This window comes from Emydura macquarii, unplaced genomic scaffold (genome assembly GCF_026122565.2).
Source record: "Emydura macquarii macquarii isolate MOO-44397 ecotype Brisbane River unplaced genomic scaffold, CSIRO-AGI_Emac_v2 contig_1348, whole genome shotgun sequence".
NCBI classification, from domain to species: Eukaryota; Metazoa; Chordata; order Testudines; family Chelidae; genus Emydura; species Emydura macquarii.
Window position 1 is genome coordinate 9,887,436 of NW_027131485.1, and position 12,687 is coordinate 9,900,122.

General features: G+C 42.4%; 1 protein-coding gene across 4 annotated transcripts in view; it reads left to right on the top strand.

The window, feature by feature from the left end:
* The first annotated feature begins 388 nt into the window (after window positions 1-388).
* The window catches only part of CLUAP1 (clusterin associated protein 1), a 142,747-nt gene continuing 130,448 nt past the window's right edge, over window positions 389-12,687 (top strand). For 3 of the 4 annotated variants that reach the window (XM_067551104.1, XM_067551103.1, XM_067551106.1), the window contains exons 1-3: window positions 389-518; window positions 2,663-2,774; window positions 6,357-6,441. In XM_067551104.1, coding sequence (XP_067407205.1) covers window positions 497-518; window positions 2,663-2,774; window positions 6,357-6,441 — 219 coding nt within the window. In that variant the 5' untranslated portion in view covers window positions 389-496. The remainder of the gene's footprint in view (window positions 519-2,662; window positions 2,775-6,356; window positions 6,442-12,687) is intronic. The other variant, XM_067551105.1, reaches the window with a different exon arrangement.

Below are 12,687 nucleotides of genomic sequence, written 5' to 3' on the forward strand. Positions count from 1 at the left end.
CAGGGGGTGGCTGATTAGAGCCCCCTGAAGGAGAAATCTCATTCCAGTTCCCATCATATTACTAGAAGGGTCCAAGCATTTTTTTGAACCCAGGACAAACTTGTAACACTGGCCCCCTCCCACCCACATATCCATGGGGGTTTCAGCTTGGGCCGGGTCCCCCAGGGCCTCTGGGCCCTGGTAGAGCATACCCTTCCCCCTGCCCGGGTGGGGCCCCTGGCTACTGGAGGGGCAAGTGAGACCAGTCTCTACCTAGCTATCCATCAGTCCCCTTAACTCCTCCCCCTCCAGCGAACTCGGTTCCCTCCCCGCTGTCAATCGCCTGAGCCCTTCGCTTTCTCCCGTAGTTTGGGCCGGGCGCCTCGCCGTAGGGCGGTTGCCATGGGGACTCGCGGCGCGGCCTGGCCCAGAGGCGGGCGGTGTCCGGCTCGGCCTGGGAGTTGCTGGGAGCGGCTGGTTTGCAGGGGAAGGTGGCGGCGTGGGGACCGGGCTCATCATGTCGTTCCGGGATCTCAGGAGTGAGGCAATCTCGCTGGGGCCCCCGGGGGAACCGCGGCCGGGGCCGCACGTTGCGGGGTCGCTGCTCCTAGCGCCCAGCAGCGGGTCCGGGGGAGCTGATAGTATGGGGTCGTGGGGGGCAGGGGCGTCGGCAGTCTGTGGTCTCAGCAGGCACTTGCTGCCCCGCTCATGCCATTGCCACCCCAATGGCACCCGCCCGCCCCCCCATCACCGCCCGTGACCCTCCCCATCGTCACGCTGTCGCCACCCACCCGCCAACATGATGCCAACAGTGCCCACTTGTCATCATGCCACTGTCCCATGCCCACACCGCCCCATGCAATTGTCAGACAACCGTGCCATCGCCACACCATCAGCATGCCCTTGCCACACACCCACGGAACCCTGCGCTGTCACCACACGGCCGTGCCATTGCCAGACACCTGCACCGCGCTACTCCATCGTTACGTGCTCGCCCCACCCCTGAGCCATTGCCACGCACCCCAAACATTGCCTCTCCCTCTTCCTGCCATTGCTATACACAAGCGCCATCACCATTCCGGCATGATGCCACTGCGACACCACACACTGTCCCAATGCACCCATTCCATTGCCACGCCATCCCACACGCTCTCACATTATTACATAGTGTTATTGTGCCTCATTGTAGCTTCCTGACATCACATTGCTCCATTATACTGTATCTCGCCATCATCAGGCTAAAGATTCTTCCCACCTGATGCAGCTTTCTCTTCTTGTCTAGTCTTGTTATACTGCATCTTGGGCCAGGACCTACCCCCGTCTTGTGGCATTGTTGTACTCCACATAGTAGCATCACAGTATATTTGGGCATTGCAGCACCAAGCCCACTGAATTGCAGTGTTGTCTCTCAATGCCTCTGGATTGCACTGTTATGTGGCATATTCATTTGGCATCGTGCTGTCGTGCCGTAGCGTAGGTTTATCACACGTAGTTTTGTCTCATATCCTAATTCTGTCACTTTATGGCATCATCATGCATCTCGCAGCATGAAAATCTCACCATGCTGCATCACAGTGACATCACATAGCAATCTCACACTGTTTGCCCCACTGCAACAAATTCTCGTGTGTCAAAATGTCACCACACCATAATTCAGCATCTGGCTGAGATGACATATTGTGGTGTCCATGTAGGCAGTAGATGTGCAGGATGAAGGATTGTCACCCTGTGAAAATCAGATTGATCCTGCAAAATATGGGGCAGAATTCAAGCTGTTGTGACACCTACATTGTAAAGCAGTGTTTCTTAACCTGGAGTTTTAGAGGGGTTGCAAGTGGAGAGCTGGTATTGGGGGTGGCAAGAAAGGTAATTGCCTGGAGCCACAAGCCATGGTCTCTAGGCTTCCTATTCCAAGTATTTCTGGTATTATATTGATTTTCTCAGGACAATGATCCCAGATCAGTGAGGGCTGCTTTTCAGATGCCTGTGGGTCCACTTGTCAGCTTTGGTCCCATATTTCGATGCACCATTGTGTTGCTGTGGGTTTACATTATGATACAGCTGGTGCATGATCTTTTGAAGTGTCTGCTGTAATGTGCAGGAGTCAGCAGGAAACTTCTCTCTCCCCTTACCGGGCATTGTAAACTGGTCAGGTGCATCATGTAATGGCCTCCTTCAAAGGAAGGTACTGGTGTAGACGGGCAAGTAGTTTCTTGTGTTACTGCACTTCCTTCAGATAAAGACAATGGGATGTCTTTCTTTAGAGATGCTCAAAGCCATTCCTTATGTCAGTTGATAGGGTTTGCTGTAAGATGATGTTAGCTTCCTGTGTCTGAGCTCTCCATCCCCAGGGGCTAGGAGAGCTTTGTTGTTATACACAACAAATGCTGATGTTTGAAATCCTTACTTGATTTTATTTAAAGGGTGTATTCTTAAAAGGTAAATTATTTTAGCGTTCTGTTGTTAGGAACAGTTCTCATTCAAAAAGTCACCTTTTTTTTGCCTGCTAGAGATAATTTCCTGGTAAATTGGTATTAACATTTTTCCTTTATCACTTCATGATTTCTACATAGATTCAGTCTAGCACAGTGTGTTTAATGGTAAACATAAACAGTGGGTTGTGGGACCTGAGCAACTTTGCTGAAAGTTGGTGAAAAGAAAGTTTTTGTTGCTTGTCTTTCAGATTTTACTGAGATGATGAGGGCTCTGGGATATCCCCGACTCATCTCCATGGAGAATTTCCGCACTCCAAACTTCATGCTGGTTTCAGAGATGCTTCTTTGGCTATGCAAAAGGTTGGTGCTTTATTTCAGTGCAAGAAAGAATGTCAAGTCAGTTAGTGGACCTGACACTAAGGAGACATTTGGAGATGATATTTTGGAGTGGATTTGTATTGAGTGGCTTGAAGAACTTGGTGAAATTGAAATTTAGTCATTTTGAGAACTCTACAGTTCTGAGTGCCACATAGGAACATATGGTAATTAAGTTGGAGTTTTAAGTATCAACCTTGTGGCTTCAATGGTCTCTATGTGTCATGGATATTATAAACTAATTTTTCCACAGAGGAAAATAATGTAGATTACACTAATTTACCTTTCTTCTCCTTGAGTCCCCTTCCCCATTCATCTGTGTGAATTTCCATATTCCTTAGATTCTGTAGACAAACATGGAGCATCAGGCTTGAACTGTAGGAGCTAAAGTCAGGCAGTGGAGGAGGGTTTGTCTACACTAGAAAGGTAAATCGATCTATATTAGGTCGACTTATTGCAATGGTGCATGTCCGCAGTACCCTCTTTGAGTCAGCTGGGCTCTAGCTGCTCAGCTTTCTTATCAATTTCACAGCTCCTGCGTGAAATTGTCAAGACAGCCAACAGCCCATGTAAGGGATGCAGTGTCTACAGAGACACTGCATCGCCCTAAATACACCGACATAAACTTTATGCCTTTCCTGGAGGTGCAGTTATGTCGGTTTAGAAGAGCACTTACACTGATGGGAGGAAGGCTTAGTATAAACACTGACATAATTAGGTCGATGTAAGCTGGCTTATGTCGCCCTAACTGTGTAGTGTAGACCAGCCTTAACTGAGACTGGCCTTCAAACATAGTCTTCCCTAGAAGTATTCTTTGTAAAGTGAAGTGGGATCTTCTCCATCTCTCCCTTAGCCTGAGTTCAGCCCCTCTGGGTCTTTAAAAACTATTCTTGTGGCTATGGCTTAGCCCAGACTTTACAGAACAGGCTCATATTTTAAAAAGAAAAATCACAAATAATGTTCAACATTATTGAGTAATTGAGTGTAAAAGAAGATCAATATTTGAAACATGCACTAATGATTTTTCCTTAATATTACATTATGTTTCCACTGACTTATTACACTGACCCAATATCACAATGAAAGGCAATGGAAGAAGCACCATTTTACAATAGTTTTACCGTGGTGTAATGCCACAGGTTTAAACACTTGTGAAACTGCAGTGGTGGATCAAGTTGTGTGTGTGTGGATTTATAATACATTAATTATATCATCAATATAAAAAAGTACAAAAATGTTCTCTTTTCGTGTGTGTGTGTGTGTGTGTGTGTGTGTGAGAGAGAGAGAGAGAGAGAGAACATTTTCATACTTTTTCAATTAATGATACCTTAGAACAGTGGTCCCCAAACTGTGGGGCACGCCTCCCTATGGAGGTGCGGAGAAATGTTCGGGGATGTGTTGTGGGGCCCAGAGCAGTCCCCATGGGGGGCCAGAGAAGGAATGCCACCCGGCCCCACTCCAGCCCAGTCCCAGCCGCAGCTGCAGCTCTGGCCCTGACTCCCAGCTGCGGTTCCATTCCTGGCCACGGTCCCAGCCGCAGCTTTTGCCTGGCCCCAGCCCTGACTGTGGCAGCAACTGCAGCTCTGGCCCCAACTCTGTTCCCAACCCCGGCTCCAGCCTCAGCCACAACTCCGGTCCTGACTGCAGCCTCGAGCTCTAGCTGCAGCTCCGGCGCTGGCCCTGACCACGGCCCTGCTCCAGGCCCCAGCTCCAGCTCCAGTCATGGCCCCACACCCGGCTGCAGCCCCTGGCCCTGGCTCCGCCTCTGCTCCCATTTGCGGCCTCTGGCTCCAGTCCTGGTCACAGTCCCCCAGCTCTTGGTCCCGACTGTGGCTCCCAGGGGTGCACATGACGGAAAAAGTTTAGTTACCAATGGCTTAGAATATCACAATAACAGAAATTTAACAATGACCATTGTTGCTGCTTGCTTACTTGTTGCATTACCCTTGGTTTATGGTTAGTTTCAAGTAACTAACTTTCTGGCTGTTGTGCACTAGCTCAGTGCTGCAATTTTTGGGCTTCAACTATTGTAGGGAACTGTTTAAACCTAATCAGAAAAGGTTGATTAAAACATTTATATTAATATCAGGTCTTGTGAAGCCTTAACAATGCTCTCCCCTTCCCTTAAGTTTGGTTTTTAAATTATTTGCCTTTTTCTGTTCAAATTTTAAAAAGAAAACTCACAAATTGTCTCTCCATCTCTCCAAGAGACAGACAAGAGAGCAGTGAAAAAGACATTTCATTACAAAAAAAGGTGTAAGAATATTCATCCAATTAAGCTGAACAGTATAAAATGTTTTCACATGTATATCGTAAGGTGATTGGATATACTGTGCTTTTAAGTGAAGTGCCTCGTTTATATCCCAAGCAGCTAGGAAACCCACCAAAATTGCATCAGGCACCCAATAAAGCAGCTTTCCCTGCTTCCAGGAGTCTTATAATTGTATTATAAGGTTGAGAGGTTAATTTAAACTTGACTTGTTTTGAATTTCAAATGAGATTTTAAAGTGGAGGTTCAGTCTGGATATTAATGTCTCCAAGGCACTTCCCATAAAAGTTAGGAAGTAGGGGATTTCCTTAGTTTCCTTTTCCCAGATGTATACTGGTATATAATGTACTGTGGACCAGTTGGTTTGTGACTTCCACTCCAGGGGTGGCTGTGCCTCAATGGTGCTATTTATAAAGTGCTTTGGGATCCCTCAAGATGAAAGGTGCTGTAAAAATGTAAAATATTAATATATTATTAGTGAAGCAAAAAAGTTTATTTTAGGGACAATATTAACTATAATCAGGGCCCTATATTTTCCTGTTTTGTGACTGGAGACTTTGCTGCAGAGCCCACCGATTGCTGTAAATATGCTCCAAAATCTAAGCTTTCGTGTAAAACATTGTTTCTAGCCTTGCAAAGATAACTTCATCAGTTTGGTTCATGTTTAGAAGTAATTTTCCTTAATCTTTTTGAAATGATAGCTGTGAGACATCTCAACTGTCCATTTCAAAGGCGGTGGTTACTTTCATGATGACATTTTTAAATGGCAATGTTGTTGTTCTTATTAACTGTTTCACTGTTAGTCATTTTAGCAGATCTCTGGAAGATTAGGGATGTTCAGTTAATTAAAGGCTTTTTTTTAAAGTCATCATAAGATCTGATTTAGATGAGTTTGGTTTATCTGTGTGGCTTGCAATTTGAAAAGCTGAAGTAGTAAATAATCTCTCAGCATAAATATTCCATTGATTTAAAGCCTGAATGCAAACTTTGAAATTGATTTGGGTGAGCCAGCTAGGTCTGACTGTTCTTACAAACTGAGCCAAAAGGACAGTTTCAAGACCTGAATTTAACAACTTCTTTTGCAAAAATGGCTCAAGCTTTATGACTCTTGCAGTTTTTATGACATCCTAATTTATACATCCAGGGCCTAGATACAGAACTACTGTTTCTCCACCTGCATCAGAGGCTGAACATTTGGTTTGCAGGATCTTTATGACATCTGAATTTGCCACACAAATGTATTAGCCTCTGCCTGTTTAATACTTCATGCATGTTGCTTGTCTGACTCCCATCTGCAGATATGAACCTCAGAATGATGTTCCTTCTGATGTTGAGACAGAGCAGGACCGGGTTTTCTTCATCAAGGCTGTAGCTCAGTTTATGGTGAGTCTGTTTAAGCAACCTCATTTTGGGTTTGATCCAAAGCACACTGAAGTAAAAAGGAATTTTTCCTTTGATTTCAGTGTGCTTTGGATCAGCCCTCTAATGTTTTTTCTTTTGATCTCCTCTTATTTCCCCTGTGATTGGTGGCTAAGTATGTATTATATTTCTGTGTCTTCTGTTAGATTTCAAAACAGTTCCTATCATCTCTCTAATTTGTCTTGAAATGTCATAGAGAAAGACATCTTTGGTAGAGCTAAACTTGATATTCAGTGTAGAATCAAAAAACAATGAGAGCCAGAAAGAAATATTTGACTAAATCTTAATTTAAGCGAAGGGCCTGATCCTGCAAAGACTTAAACATAGGTTTAAATTTTACGTGCTGTTAATAGTTTCTTTGTAGTCACTGGATGAAACTCAATGGAAGTGTTGCTATTGACTTAAATGAGGCCAGAATTTCAGCCAGTGATTTGGATGGGACTGCTCACATCACGTAAAGTTAAGCATAAAAGTAATAGAATTAGAGTTTTAACAACTCCTTAGCTTTAAACCCATAAAGCAATATTCATGTGCAACCCCCTGTCCATTTTTCACATTTCAAAAATGTTATGTGCACAAATCAAGTGTTCTTAACAAAAATGACAAAGTGGATTTTTGGATGAGCTCAGTAACAAACATGTTCATATCTCTCCTAACATTGTATGCCTGATTCTGTAGTAGGGTAACCACTTACATATCAAGAAAATCAGAGAGCTCTGTGAAAAACACAGGGCCTAACAATATTTTAGTTCTGGTCTAAAATCAATATTTGTATGCGAGTTTGTGATCCTGTTTTTGTTTATTGCCTGAATGCATACATTTTATCAGATCAAATGCTTTGTGATAGCTGCTTATTGGATGCAGGTTGAGGGACATTACCCACTAAATAAGGGTTGTCTCTTGATGTGCAGCCACTCTGTATAAGGACTGTACTGGACCAAATTATTTTTTGACCATAGGATTCTGCCCTGAAGTGCCATGGAGTTCCAGAGGACCTCACTGCCAAGCGATATATCTTGATCTTTCAGTTATCAGTAGATTTGGAGGTTTTTCAATAATACTTATCACCATAGTGTTTGAGTGCCTCATGAGCATTTTGGGTGGTTCTGCAGGTGACCTATGTATTATGGCACAATCTCTCTTCCCTGCATTGCTTCTTTCCTTATGGGCATCACACATCTTGCATTCACCCTAATTATGTTGTTGAAAGTTTATTGTAATGAGCATAAGCAGTGAGCAGTGCCACCAGCAGTACAGTATGAAGACAGTAGCAATACTGTGCTGTATTTGCACTGAAAAAAACCACCGCTGGTAGGCCAGGTAAAAAGATGGGTTGCCATATGAATTGTTCCATTTTTCTCAGTTTCTGAATTGCCCTTTGACATTACTTCTCATTTTATTTTCCTTCCTGCTTACTTGTTTTCAAATGTGAAATACGTTCCATTTTAGTTATGGTATATTTTTTTATAGCTGTTTAGCATGTTTTTTTCCCCTCTGGAAGGTGTCTGCAGTGAATCATAATTAGGCTTGGCAGAATTAGATCATTCGTAAACATTTTTTTCTGATTTTTATTTATTTAAATTTTCAGTTGTGGAAAATTATGAGGGGGGTCAGACAATAGGGTGGTAAGACAATAGTTATTTAATGACTGTAGATGTTGAGATTCAAAAAGGTAAAGCTTCATAACCATCAAACCACAAACTCCACATCTCATGTCAAAATACACAAAGTAAATATCCTTAAATCAAACATTAAGAAGTTCTCAAGCAGCGTTTTTCATACTTTGCCTACATGTACATTTTTATTAAGGGGGGAGGGGAGCGCAGGTGTTTGTGTACACTGAAGAGGAGGTCTATGTAAGCCTGAAAACACCAACAGAAGTTGGTCCAATAAAAGATATTACCTCACTCACCTTGTCTCTACAGAGAGATCAAAATTTGCTGATAAAAATCTGATTCTTCCAAGCTTGATTGTAATGAGGAGCATAGCAAGGTGACCATGTAAGAATTCTGGGGTAGATATTTGGTCTTGCATCCCTTTTGAACAGGAACGGACACTCATGCTTTGATGTGATAGGAGCATCAGGGCCCCAGATAGTGGGGTTGCTGACTGAAAAACATAGAGGGGAAAGTAGAGGGTATTATGAAAGCTACTAGTGAGATGTTGTTGAGGGGCCCCCTTCTGTAGTCAGTTAATATTCATGTTTAATTACCCTCTCCTCCCATCTGCCATTCTCTGCCAGCATATTAAAGTTGTGCTCTGTAATCTAATGTCTCTTTTAGTTTGGAGAACATGGGCATTCACAAAACTCCCTGCAATGAACTCACTGAGAAGTTCAAAGTAGTTTTTTATTTTCTGACGAGGGTGCAGAAGTGGTGTGAAGACTTTACCTCTCCCTCTGCCTGCCAGGCTACACTTTCTGTGCTGGGCCTCCTGGAGATTCAGCACCGAATTGGAAAGCATTAGGTCAGCTAGTCCATCTCCTCGCACTGACCCAGGAGCAAAATTCCACAAAGGGCAGCTCACACCACAGACTACACCACAGTTTCAGTATGGAGCACTGGACCATGCTTATGTCATTCTTCAGCAAAGGGAATCTTGACCAGCTGTTCCAGCACAGCACTGTACTAAATGAGTCAGTGTTTAGCGTTTGGCACCTCTCTCCGTGGGGCGTGATAAAAATGTGTATCTCGGTGTCTGGGCTAAGGAGTGTGAGCCACGTGTTAGTCACCAGTGGCTGCCACTGTCTGTAGATATGGGGCCTGACCACACTAGAAACTTAGTTGACCAAACATAGGTCGACTCTACCACCAGTTATGTACAACCAGTAATTATGTGGTGGTTCATGTCCCTGTGACCCTTCCGTGCCTAGAGCAGCCACCTGAGAATACCAAGGTCAGGGCAGGCTGCAAAAAGGGAGCAGATTCTCCCTGCAGTGGTGGGTGGCACTGCAGCCAGACTTCCCAACCAGCCACAAACTGTGCTTTTGATTTCCCACACTGGTTATCAAGAAGCCAGTTTACAAATACACACAGCCCCCTTTACTGCATTCCAATCTCTGGCTCCCAATCAGCCACTAGGTCCAGTAAAGAGGCCAGTTATTTAAACTCTGTGCTCTTTACTAAAAAGGCTCCCTCTGACCCCAAAGGGTCAGCCACAGTACCAGATCAGTATAAGTTTGGATTTTACCCAAAATACCACGCTGCCAGCCAATCCTTTAGTAACTAAAACTAAAGGTTTATTATAAAAAGAAAGAAACAAAGCATAAGAGAAATGTTAAAGGATTAAAGCAATCAGATACATACAAATGATTTAAAAGTCCAGATACATCAGGTTTCTAGAAGAATTGTGAAGTTTGCAGGCTTGTATAGTTCCTCTGGAATACATCCAATAATTGGATAGGTCTCAGTCCTTTGTTGCACAGCTTCAGTTGCAGATGGCTTGATCCAGAGGTAGATAGGTGCTGAAAGCTGAACAGGAATGATGACTGAAAGAACAAAAGATTTCCCAGGCCTTTGCTTTATATACCCTCTGGCCCTTCCCGTGCTGTTTGTGGAATTTTACAGGAACAAAATGGAGTTCAGAGTCACATGAGCAAGTCCTGGTGACTTGTCAGGTATGTCTCTGGCTTTTCCCCCTGGGCCCCTTGCATCTGTGGATGTCTCAATGGGCCATTAAGCAGGCTATTGTTCTGCCGCCACCCTGTCTAGGGTGTGTCTCATACAGCACAATCTGAAATACAGCTATATCAAATATATCCATAACTTCCATTACACACATAACACATGAACAAAAGTATTATCATCCTACTTAGCATATTATAACTTTTCTCACAGTACCAGACATGGCATATCTTACATGAATTATTATGATTTTGACATACTGATGTCAAACAATATACTAAATGCCCCCCTCCCCTTCCCCCACCCCGCCAAATCCAGCCAGTGTGACAGTCCCCATTGCCCTTCTTCTGTTGATGGTGCATGTCCTCATCAGGAGCACTTCCACCGAGTTAAGAGAGGCAGTGGGGCAGGCTGAGAGCCCGGGTTCTCGGCTCTGCATGCAGAGGAGCCGTAGCATAGAGCTGTGAAATTGACAAGAATGATAGCCAGCAGCCGATGTAAGTATCTGCAGTGTCTATATGGACACTGCGTTGCCCTAAGTACACCGACAGAAGCCCTACATCTCTTGTGGAGGTGGAGTTATTGTGTTGGTATAGTAGTGCACTTACATCGGAAGGAGCCAGGCTGTAGTGCATACACTGACATAATTAGGTCTATGTTGACCTAACGCTGTGATGTAGATGAGGCCATGGTGTTGGACGTCCTCAACAGGGAATTGTACAATGCTGGAGGTAAATGTGTTGAGAGTCAGAAGGAGTGTTATACAGGAAAATGGATTATACTTTACACAGATGCTCAGGTCCTTAGGCCTGGATGGTGAGTTTTTGACTTGAGAAGGTACTTGTTCCATCAGCCTGATCTTTATGGATAGCTGTCAAATTAAAACATTTTTCTGGGGCTCTAATTTTTAAGTTTTTGAAATATGAAGTGACCATAAAGCCAGATTTTGCCCTTGGATCATATATGTAATCCCCATTAATTAGTTCTCAGTAGTGCTGTCAAATGATTAAACAAAAATTATCGCAATTAATCATGAGATAAAAAAATAGTTGCAATTAATCGCAGTTTTAATTGCACTGTTAAACAATAATAGAATACCAATTTAAATTTATTATAAATATTTTGAATGTTTTTCTACATTTTCAAATATACTGATTTAATTTATAATACAGCCTATAAAGAATACAGTGCTAACTTTATATTATTTTTTACAAATATTTGCATTGTAAAAAAGATAAAAAAAAGAAAGTGTTTTTCAATTCACCTCATACAAGTACTGTAGTGCAATATCTTTATCATGAAAGTGCAACTTACAAATAGAGAATTATTATATATATATTTTTTTTACACAATGGCACTCAAAAACAAAAAAATGTAAAACTTTAGAGCCTAGAAGTCGAAGCATGAAAGGGCATACAAACTTTTAACATATCTGGCATGTAAGTAACTTGCAACACCAGCTACAACAGTGCCATGCGAACGCATGTTCTCACTTTCGGGTGACATTGTAAATAAGAAGCAGGCAGCATTATCTCCTGTAAATGTAAACAAACTTGTTTGTTTTACCGATTAGCTGAAAAAGAAGTAGGACTAAGTGGACATGTATGATGTGAATTGAAAAATACTATTTCTTTTGTTTAACTGCTTTACATTGCAATTAATTGTGACTATTTTTTAATCTAGTTAATTTGTTTTGCATTAATTGCATTAATTAACTGCGATTGACAGCCCTAGTTCTCAGTTCTTAATTCTACTGAGTGCAGAATGTGTAACCTTTCTATATCTTACAGTCCTGAACCATCATTAGAGGTGGAGAACAACCATAGATCCAGCAGTTTTCATTCCTTTTATGAGTCTAGCACAATTTGGAAAGAGAAGCATGGAATCAGAAATCATTTTAATAATATGCTTTTCTTTTCATAGCATTCTTCATTCCAGTGTATCCCTAAAAGCTTTACAGAATAATACAGTTAAAGAATGAAATAAGTGGAAGGTTCTTAAAATTACCCAATGGCTTAAAGACTGCAATTAATTTTACGGGGTAGTATAGGACTTACTGCAGTTCTTCAATGAACAGACTCTCAGTTCAGGTGTTTCCTCTGCTTCTCAGAAGAGGAAAGACTTGAAGATATTTCTTCAGTAATTCCTGTTGTTCATGGGACACAAAGTTATCTTCACCAATAGCTAATAACCTGTAGGATCTATAATTAGATGAGAGATTTATATGGAGACAGACTTACCTAACTTTGTAATAGAAGAATATCAAAAATCACTAATCATCATAAAAGTGTAACTAGAGCAAATCCCTTCCAGACCAAGCAGAATAACTGTATGATTTCTCTATTGTAGTGTTTGATCATGTGCTACTTTATTTAAATTCTGTTAGTGTTTCTGTTTTGTTCCCTATTAGCCACATTTTTTAACTTAGCCATTCCATGAGGGCTAATAATTTAAAAAAAAATTCTGCTCCGTGCAGCCTTCTGCCATATTAGGGAATCTGGCTTTACTGTGATCTCTATTTCTCAGTCTTCTGAGCTGGTAGTGAATGACTCCTCTCTCTAGTAACTATGGCTGTAGGTTGAGTGGG